At 39.4% G+C, this 18,876-nt stretch overlaps 1 protein-coding gene across 1 annotated transcript in view; it reads right to left on the bottom strand.

Annotated features, from left to right (window-relative positions):
* Window positions 1–18,876, bottom strand: part of LOC128496705 (FYN-binding protein 1-like) — a 216,209-nt gene that overhangs the window by 132,294 nt on the left and 65,039 nt on the right. The window contains exon 3 of the mRNA XM_053466500.1: window positions 13,394–13,484. Coding sequence (XP_053322475.1) covers window positions 13,394–13,484 — 91 coding nt within the window. The remainder of the gene's footprint in view (window positions 1–13,393; window positions 13,485–18,876) is intronic.

The raw sequence follows: 18,876 nt of genomic DNA, 5'->3' as shown, positions 1-18,876 counted from the left end.
CCGGGACATGTTTCAGGAAGTGCTGCAATGGCTCAGAGAGAATAATCTCTTCAGTAAACCAGAAAAATGTGAATTTTCCCAGAAAAAATTACATTCTTGGGTTAAGTTATTTCCCCTGCTGGGTTCTCCATGGACCCCGAGAAGCTCTCTGCGGTCCTAGAATGGCCCCAACCAGTAGGTCTCCATTCCTTGCAACTTTTCCTTGGCTGTGTCAACTACTATCGTAAGTTCATTTGAAACTTCTCCCTGGTAAAGCCACTTATGGACATGACTACAAAGGATGGTAAAGCCACCAATTGATCTCCTGTCAGGACTCGAGAAAGCAGGTCGGGTAGGAGCCCAGTTGCAGGGGATACCAAGGGCTCTCTCTGTACCCCACGATGCATCATGACTGGTAGGTAGGCACAGACAGGCAAATAAAGACAAAAGAGGCTGTAAGTATGTCTGTACAAATAGCAGTCTATATTAGAGTCTGCTGGCAGAACAGGAGAAACAGGACTAGTCAATAAGCGTGATAAAAGGCACAAAAGCAGATGCACCACAGCAGAATACAGACTTTGGATAGGGGACAACGAAGCAGACTTCGGATAGGGGAACACGGAGCACAAATCATATTGTTTAATAAAGATTTACTTTGTATATACCTTTTTTCCTTACGTGCTCTCCTTGTATGGGCCAGTGTGGATTTTAAGATCAATATCACCATAAATGAGGCACTACATTTAGGACACTTCACGATGCCCCAAGATACCCTGGGGAATGGAGGACATGATGATGGGCCTCAACTTACCTAACCTAAGGGACTACAGCCTTGCTATACAAATGCGACACGTTATACATTGGATAACACACACCAATAAATTCACGGACACAAATCTAGAAAGCCTATGCTTTTTCACACACCATATGGCCACTTCACTGAAGAGGTCAAGGATAACCCTTTAAGGCATGGAAAAAAAATTGTATTGCTTTTGGCCTACAATGGCAATACACGCTATACCTGCCACTTCTACAAAATCCCAATTTCCAGGAGGACCGAACAACATCCATTTGGGGGGGTGGCACGCCATGGGTCTCACATAATTACATCACTTTTTTGATTAATCAAACCATTCCTTACTCTCTTTACAACATTGCAGAGAGATATGAATATCTCATGGTTTTTCCTATTTAAAACTCCAAAGTTATGCAATTTTTGAGACTAAACACTTTACACAACCTGGCTGGGATAACGACCTTAATCGTTACATAAACAAATCTACATGTCTTGATCTCTCTCCATCTCTCATGTCCCATATTACCAATTGCTTGTCTGCTATTTCTAAAACTGAACTCATTATCTTCCCTCCTTCCATCTCCACTCCCAGAATTAAAATCCTGGTACTATCATATAGGGTCCTCTATAACACTGCTCCTCCATACATTTCTGCCCTCATAAGCAAATACTCTCCTACTCGATCCTTACATTCTTCCCATGGGCTAAGGCTCTCTTCCTCACTTGTCACTTCTTCCTTTTCCTGTCTACAAGATTTCACTCGGGCAGCCCCTTATCTCTGGAATCTACTTCCACTGAACCTTCAGCATTCCCCCTCCTTCCAACATTCAAGAAACATCTCAAAACTCACTTCTTCAGAGAAGCATACCATCTTAGCTGCTAGAACCTCCTTGTAATTGATACAACCACCACACTACCTCTTACCCTTTCTCTGTGCCTTATGTTTGTCACCCCATTCCCTAATGTATCGGTTTGTCTTAGTCTGTCAATTCTCGTCTTGTCATACCCCTTGAATATATGTATTGTTACAAAAAATAACATGAAAATAAAATAAAGATAAAAATGAAAATGAAATAAAATAGAAATATATAGAGATATCTGAATATGAAGTAATGCCCAATAATGCTCCAATTTTTTAATCGGATCGACACTTGTTATTTTGAGATACCCACGTTTGCTGCACTGCTCCACGCCTCTATATGGAGCTTATTTCGTGATTTTCTATTATTCACTTCACAGAACTCTACAGAACACACTACACTATTTTTGATATTTTCTTTAGCAGATCTTCTCTATTATATCTGCCTTATGATACATTTTATATTCAAGTTAGTGCACAATTTATTATCAGCACATTGGTGCTTTGTGGGTTTTCAGGTCATCCTTACTTTTCTTTCCTTTTTCTGATTTTCTATGTGGCCTGACAGCGACTGGCTGTTTTTAAGCCTTTGGTTTAGGGTGGAGAGAACAGAAGCAGATTACAATACCACGTGCTTTATTGTTTTACCATAATGTTTATTGTAAATCACGACACATGTGTACCACCTGTGATATATGGAACAAATGTCTGTACATTCATTTTGTTGCCTGATGCTTGGGGTGGGCTGCTATGATCCTTTATTGTCCTTTTCCGGACAATAGCCACGCTGTGTAGCTAAGCTTCGGATAGCCACAGTGCCAACGCAGCTCCAGTGCAGCGACATCCCCCCTTCTATCTACAACGCTGGTTCTGCCTGGCACTGAAGGGGTTAATTGTTGGTGTCCCGGCAGTTGGAAGCAACATTTGACGGGAGTACCCAGTTGGGGTACAGGTCGGTCCCGTCACAGTCACTATGTCCCCAGATACCCATATTATGAATCCCCTGTCAGTCTCTCTTGGGACGATAGGTCAGTTGAAACAATGGCACTGGTCAATTCCGGAGCCGCGTGTTTTCACGGTAAAACACTCCATTCCGGTGCAGCCCTAAATGGCACCACTGGCCATTGACTACAAACCCCTACAGTCTGCTCTGGGGACTCACAAGACTGCCCCACTATCTATGACTGTAGGGGCTCTCCACAATGAGGTACTCCAATTTCAAAGAATTAGTGTTCCGCATTACTTGCTGGTTATTGGGTACCCATGACTAAAGCTACCCAATCCAGTGTTCGGTTCTCAGCACCGGCCATATGACTGTGCCATCAAATTGCAACCTGGTGCAATACCTCCTCGTGGGTGACTATACCCTCTCTCTGTCACAGAGAATAAAGCCATGGAAATGCTCTATCCCGGGGGTTCATTCGCAAGTCGTCCTCCCCAGCAGGTGCCCAATTTTCCTTTGTGAAGAAGGGTGGTGAGCTTAGACCCTGTATAGATTACAAGGGTCTTAATCGTATCACAGTAAAGAGTACATTCATTTTGTTAAAATGAGTGTTATATGAATAACATAATATGAATTAGAATGCAGAAGTCCATAGTGCAATTTGACCAGTTACAAGGGAGTTCTGTTATCTAACCGATCCAGCTCAATGAGTAAGTGGTTGTAACGGGTTCACCAAGAGAGCTGCAGTAACTCCCAGAGATCACCCAGTATCCTCCAGTTGTCCCCGGAATCACTTCCAGCACCAGTCAGCATGCACACCTTGGAACCCTGCGATGTGTCCCCAATAAGTAGACACAACTACCTTGAATTGAATACAGCAGGAATGAACAGTTTATTGATGTAAAACATAGACTCATATAGCTACAGAACTTCATTAACATAAATTAACAGATACATGTATTCAACCCAACCTCTAATCCCTTTTAGCTACTGAATCTCCCCCCCTTGGCAGCAATCCTGTTAATGGGATTAGTTTACACATTGCAGTTCCTGCCTGTTTGGCAGCAAGACTGGAGCAATCTCTGAGTACCTTGGGGCCCTGTATGACAGGTCATTCTGTCACAGTGGTGCACTATGGAGCCTCATTGCCTATATTCCTGGCGCATATGAATGAGTATGCGTGATTGAGGGAATGAATGAATATCTATGGATAAATGAGTCCCTGTGAATGAGTAAATTAATAAGTACATGTGAATGAGGGAATACATATCTGAATGAATATCTGTGAATGAGTATATGAATGAGAAATGAATGTATATGTGTGTGATAGCATGGATGTGTAAGTAGGGGTGTAGGATGCTACAGGCAGGCTGTTTGGGGGCAAAGGTGGCAAGTCCTATGCTTCCCATTTGGGTGCAGATTCTATGGATGCAATCAGGGTGCCAGGGCTGACATGATACTAAAGGGGGGCATTAATTCACATCCAAAATCCTGCCGCTTTCACTTGAAAAACATCTCCCGAATTTGCCCATTCCTCTCACAAGACACAACCAAAATATTAATCCACTCCCTAGCCATATCCTGTCTGGGTTATTGCAACTCCCTACTAACTGGTCTCCCACTCTCCAGCCTTTCACCACTCCAATCCATCCTCAACATGGCAGCTAGATTACTCTCTTTCTCCATCCCCGTTCCTCATCAGCTGCTCCAGTATGCCAGTTGCTCCATTGGCTACAGAGCCCTTAACAACTCTGCACTCCCCTATGTCTCTATCATATTATCCAACTACACCCCTAACCGCTCTGAGTTTTCCCAATATTATAGAAATTGAAAAAGAAAGTTACACTGTGGTGTAGATTTATCCCAGAATTGGCAAAATGTCCTTCACCTTAACCCTGCTCAGTACACTTCAACACAACTCGCACTGTGCCCATCTCCCACAGCTGCTACATGCAACTCGTTGTGGGGTAGTTCAACTTCTCACTCCAAGCAAGACGGTGTCTGTTTTGTACACGCCTGCCACCAGCTCTGTCCAGCCCACCAACACTGGAATCACTTTTTCTCATGGACATTTCCAAATGTTTGATATACTCGCAGGTAAAAATGAGAAAAATAATTTTACATTTTTTAAGTTTCAATTTTAAACAATACTGTGTGCAAGCCCAATAGAAGGCTTGGTTTTGTCACGGATACTTATTCATCATTATATGCTATTATAGAAAAATAAATGTCAAAAAATTTACTTGTCTGCAAATTAGAAGTTTGTATTGTAGCATAAATGGGCAACTGTCTTAAACTAATGAAGAACATGTTTTGAAGACCGGTTGAATGCCTTGTTTTGTAAACAATATTTATTTAAAAAAATAACTTGTCCACAAATTACAGGTTTGGCTGGCATCAGTGTAAATTGGCAACTGTCTTAAACTACTCAGGAAAATTCGGGGCGCATGTGTACATAGAAAAAAGAAATAATCTGATAGTGTAATATTGTCAAAAACAATAAGATATGTAGAAGGTGTAAAATGCACTCACAAACAGTGCCAGCACAACAGGCTCGTCTGAGGTATGAAGACTGTTCTTTATTCTTTAAAATCTCTAAGAGCATAAAATAAAGAAAACAACCATATGGTGCAGTATCTTCCTTAATAGTATGTGCGCAAGTTAAAAAAGCACTTACAGGATGGTTGAATTCAAGTCGCTATTCAAAATAAATGTCCATTGAAGTGGATCAGGAACATGCAGATTAAAAACTTCTCAACGCGTTTCGCCGCTCACTGGGCTTCCTCAGGAGAAATAAATATCAATTGATGTCATCCGCTATGATAATCCGCAATCGTGGTGAGTAAAAATAGAATAAAACTTGATTGTCGCCGTCCGCTTTAAATGTCCTCCAGAATGCTTTTAGTCACGGTGCATGTTGGGAAAAAACGTCATCACTTCCTTGAGTCGTATCCTAGCAACGGATCAAGCTCCTCACAGTGTCACGGTGCATGTTGGGAAAAAACGTCATCACTTCCTTGCGTCGTATCCTAGCAACGGATCAAGCTCCTCACAGTGTCACGGTGCATGTTGGGAAAAAACGTCATCACTTCCTTGCGTCGTATCCTAGCAACGGATCAAGCTTCTTCTTTCTTCTTCCCTGGATGGGCGTGGTTTACATTCAGATGTTGATGCGTCAATGGTGGGCGTTTTTCGGTCTTCTGTGTATGACGAGGTGTATCCAGGCAACGTATACGCTGAGGCAGTTCTCGGCTTGATCTCTTTTCAGGAGCTGGATGTCGGAGCTTATGGAAAATGATTCTGTGAGCTATATTGGAGATCCAAGCTCATGAAGGTATAAAGGAGGTAAAGGACGGGAAAAAAATATATAATTATGTTCACAGCTCAAAAAACGAGTGAAAAAATAAATGAGAGATATAGGTCATATAAGGTAAGTATGTCAGTGTTAGACAGATGTATGAGAGAGATAGATTATCCATGTATGGATAAATAATTTTTTTTTTTTTTTTTTTTTTTTTTTTTTTTTTTTTAAAAAAAATATATATAAAAAAAAAAATAATAAAAAAATAAAAAAATTCAGTTAACATATGTTAAAAAACTGGAACCAAAAGGATATATATAAGGTACCAAAAAAAATATGTATATAAAGGAGAATATATATATATATATATATATATATATATATATATACATGTATAAACATATATCTGAGTGGAAGTGTACAAAACATTAGTAAAAGGACAAAGTCGAAGTACAGGGATTGTTTCTTACTGATGATCCAGTTTGAAATATAGTGGAAATAAAATATAATGTGAAGCAAGGCTAGACTCATATAAAAGTAATGATATCCAGATCTGTATTAAGGCCATCTTTTTTGTATGTTTGGAAATTGAAAATCCATTGTGTTTCTTTTTTTGAAAGTGTAGAAATGATGTTGCCTCCTCTCCAGTGTACCGTTACTGAATCTATCCCTATAATTTGAAAATTCGGTAATGAAAAGGAGCTACATGTATTACAGTGTCTGGGGACACTGTGTTTGATGTTGTTGTTACGGATCCCTCCTAGGTGTTCAAGCGCTCTAACCTTCAGTTCTCTCGTAGTTCTGCCAATATATTGCTTTCCACATGTGCATTGTAGCAAATATATAACATTTTTAGTGTTACAGTGTATAAAGTTTTTGATGATGTATTCTTTTCCAGTGTTTGTACAGATGAATGATGTTGTTTTCTTTGGTTGTGTATAGCAAGTCTTACAGACTTTGCAATGGCCACAACGATGGAAACCAGGAGGTTTTGTGGCAAGAAAATGTTTATTTATTTTTTCTATGGGTGGGAGAGCGCTAGGAGCCAATAGTGTTTTTAAATTTGCCAGCTTTTTATAAATAATCTTTGGTTTATTTGGGAGGTGTTTTCGTAACACCGTATCTTCAAGGAGTATGGGCCAACATTTGTTGATGGCCCTTTTAATAGCTGGAGCCTGATCATTAAATTGTGTAATAAACGAGAAGTCAAAATCTTCTCTATTTTTCTGTTTTTTATTATTACGTACAAGATCCTCCCTTTTAATTTTATGGACAGTCTCTAGACTATTGGTAAGTAGGTCATTTGGATATTTCTTTTCACTGAATTTACTCAGAAGATGATTACTTTGTTCCAGGAAATCTTGATCCTTAGTACAATTTCTGCGAATCCTAGTAATTTGTCCCTTTGGGATGTTTTTTATCCAGTTAGGGTGATGTCGACTAGAAAAGTGTATAAATCCATTTCCATCCGTAGGTTTGAAGAATGTTTTTGTGTTGATTGTATTATTTTCGACGAACAATGTGAGATCGAGGAAATCTATATGGGATTTGCTTATGCAAGAGGTGAATTTTAGATTATATTCATTATTGTTTAGATATGTAATGAATTCCAATAGACGTTCTTCCCGTCCGTTCCATATAATAAGGACATCATCTATATATCTCTTCCAGAGAACCAGATTCGCGCCGAAAGGGTTGTTGTTCCAAATGTGGTTTGTTTCCCAATCTGCCACATAGAGATTTGCGTAACTCGGCGCGAATCTGGTTCCCATAGCTGTCCCGCATGTCTGGAGGAAGAAGTTACCATCAAACGAAAAATAGTTGTGTGTAAGAATGAATCTTATACAATTAATTATGAAATCGTTCTGAAGAGAGTTGATTTTTTTATCCTCTATTATTGCCTTTTTTATTGTTTCTATACCCAACTCATGAGGTATTACCGTATATAGTGAGGCCACATCAACTGTAGCCCATATATAATCTGTAGACCATGTTACTTCTTCCAGAATTTGTAAGATATGTGTGGTGTCTTTAATGTGTGAACGGTTTAGTGACACTAAAGGTTGTAGAAAAGTATCCACGTATTGTGAAACGTTATTAGTGAGGGAGTCAATCCCACTAATGATAGGGCGTCCGGGGGGCTTCTTTAGATTTTTGTGAATCTTAGGGAGAAAGTAAAAGATTGGTATTTTGGGAAATTTATTATCTAAAAAATGGAATTCGTTTTTGTTGAGTATTTTGTTATCAAAACCATCTTGTAAAAGTTGTTTTAATTGAATTTTAAAGGTTTTTGTAGGGTCATTGGACAATTTCTTATAGGTTATTGTATCATTAAGAATCCTATAAGATTCCTCTAGATAGTATGTTCTGTCCATGATGACGATCGCTCCCCCTTTGTCTGCAGCTTTGATTACAATGTTTTTGTCTTCTTTTAGCCTTTTTAAGGACTCTTGTTCCACTTTACTAAGATTATACTATATTACACATAAATTAATACCAAGGGGTCTAAGAATTCACAAATATCCGGCGTTTGGTCATGACAACACACCGTTCATGACCAAATGGAACAACACTCTTGACCACTGCTCATTTGAATTAATGAAATTATTGATAGATTTTGCACAAGAAAATATGAGAGATATAGAGACCGATATACAACAAATAGAGAACAGGATAGACCAACATTTTGATACAATGGAAATAAGAACAAGAAATGAAAATATGAAAAATAGAATCTTAAAATTGGAAACAACTATAATTGAAACTAAAAGTAAGAAGTTACAGAGAGATAAGAGAGACTATCTGAGTGATATACATAAAGGTTTTAAACCAAAAACAGGGGATATGATCTATAGACCTACACAAACACAGTATAAAAATAAGAATTATGCAGAAAGAAGAACGAGGCATGACTATCAAAACCATAGAAATACAGACAGAAGAACATCATCAGAGAGATATGGACAAAGAATTAGAAAAGTATCATCAGATAGATATGGTGAAAGGGCTGTAAAGTCCTCTAATTACCACCATAAATACAACAACTATAAAAGACAAGAAAAAGCTCCTAATGATTTTAGAGACATTTCTAAAACATACTCTCCACTGCCCGCGTCCTCTGTTTGGGGGGACAAAGATAGTAATAGACCACACACTTCCAACCAATTTAATAAGTCTTTTTTAGACAGGGAGCAATCCCGAAAAACAAGATACATGATATCAGATCAATCCCACCACTCAACAGCACAGAACGAGGAGAGAAAACTCTTGACCAGGGCAGGGTCCCCAATGAGGAAAAGAAAGACAAGACATTCAGAGGATCGAGAGGACAGGGAAATAAATTAAAACAGAATAGCAACAAGAAAGATAATGAAATTATAAACATATCTAAACATACCCTTAATAAGACGGAACTCTCTCTTCTGGAAAAAGGACTCAAATTTGCCCCCAATAAAGGACCGGATGGCTTTAACCTATTTATAGACACACAAAGGTTCCTAAGGAAACTTACAGTTAAACGTTTTTTCTCTAAAAACCATATAGAGCAGGGCATAAATATGGATAAAACATCACTCGAAACAGACCCATTTATACATACAACCTTAAAACCAAAATCAGGTTTTTTCCCTCAACAAGACAAAAGCACACACATTGAGGTGTTCACTGACATGTTACAGAAAGAGTTCGAGAAAATAGAAAGAAACAAAAAAAGACAGTATAATCTTAGTAAAGTGGAACAAGAGTCCTTAAAAAGGCTAAAAGAAGACAAAAACATTGTAATCAAAGCTGCAGACAAAGGGGGAGCGATCGTCATCATGGACAGAACATACTATCTAGAGGAATCTTATAGGATTCTTAATGATACAATAACCTATAAGAAATTGTCCAATGACCCTACAAAAACCTTTAAAATTCAATTAAAACAACTTTTACAAGATGGTTTTGATAACAAAATACTCAACAAAAACGAATTCCATTTTTTAGATAATAAATTTCCCAAAATACCAATCTTTTACTTTCTCCCTAAGATTCACAAAAATCTAAAGAAGCCCCCCGGACGCCCTATCATTAGTGGGATTGACTCCCTCACTAATAACGTTTCACAATACGTGGATACTTTTCTACAACCTTTAGTGTCACTAAACCGTTCACACATTAAAGACACCACACATATCTTACAAATTCTGGAAGAAGTAACATGGTCTACAGATTATATATGGGCTACAGTTGATGTGGCCTCACTATATACGGTAATACCTCATGAGTTGGGTATAGAAACAATAAAAAAGGCAATAATAGAGGATAAAAAAATCAACTCTCTTCAGAACGATTTCATAATTAATTGTATAAGATTCATTCTTACACACAACTATTTTTCGTTTGATGGTAACTTCTTCCTCCAGACATGCGGGACAGCTATGGGAACCAGATTCGCGCCGAGTTACGCAAATCTCTATGTGGCAGATTGGGAAACAAACCACATTTGGAACAACAACCCTTTCGGCGCGAATCTGGTTCTCTGGAAGAGATATATAGATGATGTCCTTATTATATGGAACGGACGGGAAGAACGTCTATTGGAATTCATTACATATCTAAACAATAATGAATATAATCTAAAATTCACCTCTTGCATAAGCAAATCCCATATAGATTTCCTCGATCTCACATTGTTCGTCGAAAATAATACAATCAACACAAAAACATTCTTCAAACCTACGGATGGAAATGGATTTATACACTTTTCTAGTCGACATCACCCTAACTGGATAAAAAACATCCCAAAGGGACAAATTACTAGGATTCGCAGAAATTGTACTAAGGATCAAGATTTCCTGGAACAAAGTAATCATCTTCTGAGTAAATTCAGTGAAAAGAAATATCCAAATGACCTACTTACCAATAGTCTAGAGACTGTCCATAAAATTAAAAGGGAGGATCTTGTACGTAATAATAAAAAACAGAAAAATAGAGAAGATTTTGACTTCTCGTTTATTACACAATTTAATGATCAGGCTCCAGCTATTAAAAGGGCCATCAACAAATGTTGGCCCATACTCCTTGAAGATACGGTGTTACGAAAACACCTCCCAAATAAACCAAAGATTATTTATAAAAAGCTGGCAAATTTAAAAACACTATTGGCTCCTAGCGCTCTCCCACCCATAGAAAAAATAAATAAACATTTTCTTGCCACAAAACCTCCTGGTTTCCATCGTTGTGGCCATTGCAAAGTCTGTAAGACTTGCTATACACAACCAAAGAAAACAACATCATTCATCTGTACAAACACTGGAAAAGAATACATCATCAAAAACTTTATACACTGTAACACTAAAAATGTTATATATTTGCTACAATGCACATGTGGAAAGCAATATATTGGCAGAACTACGAGAGAACTGAAGGTTAGAGCGCTTGAACACCTAGGAGGGATCCGTAACAACAACATCAAACACAGTGTCCCCAGACACTGTAATACATGTAGCTCCTTTTCATTACCGAATTTTCAAATTATAGGGATAGATTCAGTAACGGTACACTGGAGAGGAGGCAACATCATTTCTACACTTTCAAAAAAAGAAACACAATGGATTTTCAATTTCCAAACATACAAAAAAGATGGCCTTAATACAGATCTGGATATCATTACTTTTATATGAGTCTAGCCTTGCTTCACATTATATTTTATTTCCACTATATTTCAAACTGGATCATCAGTAAGAAACAATCCCTGTACTTCGACTTTGTCCTTTTACTAATGTTTTGTACACTTCCACTCAGATATATGTTTATACATGTATATATATATATATATATATATATATATATATTCTCCTTTATATACATATTTTTTTTGGTACCTTATATATATCCTTTTGGTTCCAGTTTTTTAACATATGTTAACTGAATTTTTTTATTTTTTTATTATTATTTTTTTTATATATATTTTTTTTTTATAAAAAAAAAAAAAAAAAAAAAAAAAAAAATTATTTATCCATACATGGATAATCTATCTCTCTCATACATCTGTCTAACACTGACATACTTACCTTATATGACCTATATCTCTCATTTATTTTTTCACTCGTTTTTTGAGCTGTGAACATAATTATATATTTTTTTCCCGTCCTTTACCTCCTTTATACCTTCATGAGCTTGGATCTCCAATATAGCTCACAGAATCATTTTCCATAAGCTCCGACATCCAGCTCCTGAAAAGAGATCAAGCCGAGAACTGCCTCAGCGTATACGTTGCCTGGATACACCTCGTCATACACAGAAGACCGAAAAACGCCCACCATTGACGCATCAACATCTGAATGTAAACCACGCCCATCCAGGGAAGAAGAAAGAAGAAGCTTGATCCGTTGCTAGGATACGACGCAAGGAAGTGATGACGTTTTTTCCCAACATGCACCGTGACACTGTGAGGAGCTTGATCCGTTGCTAGGATACGACGCAAGGAAGTGATGACGTTTTTTCCCAACATGCACCGTGACACTGTGAGGAGCTTGATCCGTTGCTAGGATACGACTCAAGGAAGTGATGACGTTTTTTCCCAACATGCACCGTGACTAAAAGCATTCTGGAGGACATTTAAAGCGGACGGCGACAATCAAGTTTTATTCTATTTTTACTCACCACGATTGCGGATTATCATAGCGGATGACATCAATTGATATTTATTTCTCCTGAGGAAGCCCAGTGAGCGGCGAAACGCGTTGAGAAGTTTTTAATCTGCATGTTCCTGATCCACTTCAATGGACATTTATTTTGAATAGCGACTTGAATTCAACCATCCTGTAAGTGCTTTTTTAACTTGCGCACATACTATTAAGGAAGATACTGCACCATATGGTTGTTTTCTTTATTTTATGCTCTTAGAGATTTTAAAGAATAAAGAACAGTCTTCATACCTCAGACGAGCCTGTTGTGCTGGCACTGTTTGTGAGTGCATTTTACACCTTCTACATATCTTATTGTTTTTGACAATATTACACTATCAGATTATTTCTTTTTTCTATGTACACATGCGCCCCGAATTTTGCTGGTTACGTGTTTGAACGCCGAGAGGAGCGTTTTGGTTGGGCTGCGGCAGTGATACATTAGAGAAGTATTTTTTGGTTCCTATTCTTTTACCATCACCTTACACGTGTTTTTTGGGTGTTTTTAGTTTTTAGTTTTTCAGTTTAAACTACTCAGGAACAGGTTTTACATTTTAAACAATTAAAGAGAGTCACACTGTGTGCAAGCCCAATAAAATGCCCGATTTTGCCACCAATATATATATTTAAGATAATTAAAACAAATTTAATTTGTCCACAAATTAGAGGGTTGGCTAGTAGAGTTTAGGTCTTAATCAACTAAGCTCTACTTAGGAACAGGGGGGGGCAGAGGCATTACAGCAACACCATTTAAGCAAAGACAGAGATCATAGTGCCAGGCACTGGCCGTTAATAGGATATAACATAAGTTATTTTATATTTCTTTGTGACTAGGACTGGTACTTACCCTGTTGACTTCAAAGACTTATGTAATGGAGAGGAGGTTACAAGGTTTGGCTGGGATGTAGATAATCTAGGAATCGTCTGTTTTAAACAATCTGCATAATAAATAGAAAAAAGGGAAATGAGCTGCTATATGTAGTGTAGCATTCCAAAAATGTAATGAAAAAGGAACTGTGACAAGCAGATTTAATTATGATAGCTTTATACATGGTCATTACTGTACACAAATTTTTTCAAGAGGAAAGAGATAACCAATAAACTTGAATAATTACATAAGTTTGAACAATTAATTGTTATCTGTCTTGTGTGTGTGGACTATGTTAGGCCTGAGGCTACATCAAGTAAACTGGAAAGATGGTCTGAGCTGTAGCAGAGGTTAGCAGACTGTTACTGGGCTGCTCCAATTTAATGATTTTTGGGTTACTATCTGAAACATTTCACCTTTAATTCCACATGTAGCCACCAGGTCTAGAGCAAGAAGCACTTCAGGTAGCATTTAAATGATCTGGATCACTTCCATGGGCATTTCACAGGTTTTTGATTATTCTCTCTGGGCAGCCAGTCTAGCTGTAATTGGGTGACCACATGTCCACGGGTCCCGGGCAGCATGAATAGAAACATTCTTTTTTTTTTTTTATTTGACACGGAGGAGACAGAGGGGCACCTAGCAACCGCTCGGCGCCCCTCAGTCTCCTCCACAAGGCCTCTACCTCCATCGCGGTAGGGTAGATAGTGGGTAGGGGAGGGAGAGGGGATAGAAAGTGATAAGGGAGGCAGAAGGGGGGGGGAAAGTGATAAGGGAGGCAGAGGGTGTAGAGAGAAAGGGGGGGTAGATAGTGAGAAAGGGAGGAGGGGGTAAGAAAGAGGGTAGTAAGAATATTGAAATAAGTGTGAATGAGTGAGTATGAATTAATGTGTGGATGAATTGTCTGAATGAGGGAGAGAATTAATGAAGTGTTCAGAATGTATTAATGAATATGTGTAAATGATTTGTGTGAATGTGTGAGAGAATAAATGATTGTGTGAATGAATTGTGTGAATGAAAGTGTGAATTAGTGAGTGTCTGTAAAAGTGTTTGTGTGTATCAGGTGTATAATTATGGAAAGGCAAAAACGGCACAAGCAGGCTGTTGGAGCCACGGGGACCAAGATGCAACAGGCCGGGCTGTTTGGGGCAAGTCCTATGTGTATAATTTGGGTTGGCTGTGGGGTGTGAAGCCTGTGATCTATGCCTGTCATTTAGGGGTTTTATCTATACCTTTAATGCTGAGTTTTTATGTGAATTCCAATTGATCTATATCTGCAAGGCTGGGTTTTTTGGTTATTCTGTGGATCTATATCTGCTATGCTATGTTTCCATACATTATTAATGTATACTTGCAAATACAGGATTTGTATGTCTGATTCTGTGCAGAGTTCACAAGTGAATTTCAATTGATCTATACATGCAAAGCTGGGTTTGTGTGTTAATATGTTGATCTATAGCTGCTATCGGTATCAGGGTCTAATATATATATATATATATATATATATATATATAAAATCGGCGGCAGGGGCTAATAATATATATATGGGCAGCAGGGTGTAATATTAATACATATCGGAAGCAAGATCTAATATTAAAGAAACTGCCAGTTCAGCTGTTATTTTGAAATCATATTTCAATTTCAAGAGATAAATACGTATTATGTAGGGGCCATCACATAAATCAATAATAAAGGGAGGGGCAGGGACGGGCTGGGCCGGGGGGCAGGGGGCAATTGCCGCCCTAAATCCGGGCCGGTGGGCCGGACGGACAACCGGCAGACGAGCATTCAATGCTGCTGCGGCCTCAAAGTTAAAAACTAAGCGGCCGCGACCAGGGTTGAATGCGGCCGTCATGCGTACCTGGCGCGGGGGGGGAAGTGGGTGAGAGTGATGGGTGTTATGCTGAATGTAAGTGTGTGAGAGTGATGGGTGTTATGCTGAACAGTGGCGTCGCCAGGGGGGGGCCAGAGGGGGCCATGGCCCCCCTACATTATGCTGTGCCCCCCAGTGTGCCCCCCCAATTAAAACGCTATACCATTGACCCGGTGTGCACACCAAGCTCCAATTGCAGCCGATGCGGCTGACAGCTTCAAAGCAGCTGTAAAACTGCCTCCGCTGGCCGCTTAATGGATTGCCAGCATGCCAATCACTGACTGAGGCTCTTCGTCCCGCCCCTTTGAAGGGGGCGGGCTCTTACGGAGCAGTTGCTTGTCACTGCCTGACAGGGAGAAGAGCACAAGTGTGAAGAGCAGCTGTGTTACAGTGGAAGAATGAAGGCCAGCAAAAAAAAGTATTTTATTTTAAATAAATAGTGGATGTGACAGAAGGAGGGACATTAACAAGGGGGGGGGGCTGCATTGGGAAAATTAAATAATACACAAAGGTTGGCTGGGGACATAATTACACATCAGGGTGGTTAGAAGGATGTCACATATATCAATACACAAACGGGGGGGGTTAATACACATGGGTATGGGGGCCGTTAAATTAACCAGTACAAGGGGTTGGTGCATCAATACACAAGGGAGGGGGGCTGGCTGGGGGCATCAAATAAATCAATACACAAAGGAGGGGGGCTGGCTGGGGGCATCAAATAAATCAATACACAAGGGAGGGGGCTGGCTGGGGGCATCAAATAAATCAATACACAAGGGTGTATTGCAAAAATGCACAAAGGGGGGTGGCTGGGGAGGCACAAATACACAAGGGTCAATACACACAAACAGCAAAGCAATGTGGAAGGCATTTTATATGGTTATCCCATCCTGATGTTGGGGTCCATGTGGCAGCAGAGCCTGTCCTGGGGTATGTGTTTGGGTGTCAGTGTGGCAGAGCCTATCCTGATATGAGTTTGGTCATCTGTTTCCTGGCACTTTACTTGCTCTAGAGGGTTAAATAGAACTTTGTAATTTTTATTTATCCAGATTTTGTGGTCACTTTAGAGGACAAAACTTTCTAGGCCTAGAAATAAGTGAGAGGAAAAGTAAAGGTTTTGTGTTATTTACTCTTATTTCAGTCTGAATATATTATTATAAAGGAAACGTAGATGTTGGTTCAGTTTGTGAAACTCAATTCTTGATTTCATAATACAGGACACTATTCCCCCTTGGTTTCACAGGCCTTCACAGACCAAGTGGTACTCAGCTTAGTTATATGCAGCTGTATGCATTGTGGTATCTGTGATGCGGCGTTCGTTTGTTCATTTGGTGACGCAGCGCTAAGATGGTTGTGATGCATTAATGGCTAAAAGTTTTGTTGAAGTTTCCCTTATGTCTAATCTCCTTAATTTATTTGGGCCTTTTAACTTTTTTGATTTCTGGGATTTTAATAATGTGATAAAAAAGAATGATTTATAGTTGTTTGGATGTCAAATAGTGTGTCAAATTCTGTTGATCTGTAACTGCTATGTTTCCATACATTATTTATGTATACCTGCAAATACAGGTTTTTTTTTTATCTCATTCAGTTGCACGTGCTGTTTCCATGTGTTGTTTATTTGATCTATACCTGAACTACAGGGAGTAAGTAAAAGAGCGGTATGGTTTAGTGAATGAGGGGACAAAGGGACTCTGGGGATGATTACAGGGGAGAGGACCTCTCAATGTCACGGTGCAGTCAGAAGGAGGGAAGGCTGCACCGACTCTCAGTCTTCCCCTGATCTGCAGTCAGTGTGGCAAATATATTGGCAGCAGGGTCTAATATTAATATATATCGGAAGCCGGGACTAATAATATATACCGGCTGCAGGGTCTAATATTAATATATATCAGCAGCAGGAGCTAATATTAATATATATTGGCTGCATGGCCTCTTATCAATAAATATTGGCTGCAGGGGCTAATATTTATAATATATTGGCTGCAGGGACTAATAATGTATATCGGCAGTAGGGGCTAATATTAATATATGTTGGCAGCAGGGTATAATTTTTATGTATATCCGCAGCAGGGTATAATATAAGTATATATCCGCAGCAGGGGCTAATATCAATATATATCCGCAGCAGGGGTTAATATTAATATATATCGGAAGCAGGGTGTAATATTTCTGTATATTGTCAGCAGGGGCTAATATTAAAGAATGAAAAATAACTGTCACTTTAGCTGTTATTTTTAAATCATATTTTAATCACGGTCTTTACTTCAAAGAGATAAGTGCATATTATGTAGTTAAAAATGCACGTCTAACGTGTATGTATGTGTATGTATGTGTATATATATATATATATATATATATATATATATATAGTGTATATGTACCGTTTTATAATTGGCCCCCCTACTTTGGTCTCTGGCCCCCATGTGCCCCCCTAAATATGAAAGCTGGAGACGCCACTGATGCTGAATGTAAGTGTGTGAGAGTGATGGGTGTTATGCCTAATGTAAGTGTGTGAGAGTGATGGGTGTTATGCTGAATGTAAGTGTGTGAGAGTGATGGGTGTTATGCTGATTGTTTGTGAATGAGGGTTTCAGATAGCATGGATGTGTAAGTGTTGGGGGATAGCTTGGCATAGGGAGTCCGTAATCACATTCCTTTCATGCCCAGATTCCAGCATGTAGTGGCTGCCTAGGCACGATCGGAGTGTGATTGCTGTTATACATTATTTTTGGTCCAACTTCGGTGTGTTAACACTTTTATTGGACAGAATAATTCAATGACAGTATTAATATATATATATATAATTGCAAACAGCAATCACACTCCTATCATGCTAAGTCAGCCAGCACATGCTAGAACCTGGGCACGATAGGATTGTGATTGTTGTTATATATATGACGGACAACCGGCAGACGAGCATTCAATGCTGCTGCGGCCTCAAAGTTAAAAACTAAGCGGCCGCGACCAGGGTTGAATGCGGCCGTCATGCGTACCTGGCGCGGGGGGGGAAGTGGGTGAGAGTGATGGGTGTTATGCTGAATGTAAGTGTGTGAGAGTGATGGGTGTTATGCTGAACAGTGGCGTCGCCAGGGGGGGGCCAGAGGGGGCCATGGCCCCCCCTACATTATGCTGTGCCCCCCAGTGTGCCCCCCCAATTAAAACGCTATACCATTGACCCGGTGTGCACACCAAGCTCCAATTGCAGCCGATGCGGCTGACAGCTTCAAAGCAGCTGTAAAACTGCCTCCGCTGGCCGCTTAATGGATTGCCAGCATGCCAATCACTGACTGAGGCTCTTCGTCCCGCCCCTTTGAAGGGGGCGGGCTCTTACGGAGCAGTTGCTTGTCACTGCCTGACAGGGAGAAGAGCACAAGTGTGAAGAGCAGCTGTGTTACAGTGGAAGAATGAAGGCCAGCAAAAAAAAGTATTTTATTTTAAATAAATAGTGGATGTGACAGAAGGAGGGACATTAACAAGGGGGGGGGGCTGCATTGGGAAAATTAAATAATACACAAAGGTTGGCTGGGGACATAATTACACATCAGGGTGGTTAGAAGGATGTCACATATATCAATACACAAAC

The sequence above is a fragment of the Spea bombifrons genome, chromosome 1 (genome assembly GCF_027358695.1).
Source record: "Spea bombifrons isolate aSpeBom1 chromosome 1, aSpeBom1.2.pri, whole genome shotgun sequence".
NCBI classification, from domain to species: Eukaryota; Metazoa; Chordata; class Amphibia; order Anura; family Pelobatidae; genus Spea; species Spea bombifrons.
This window is presented reverse-complemented; position numbering and strand designations above follow the sequence as displayed.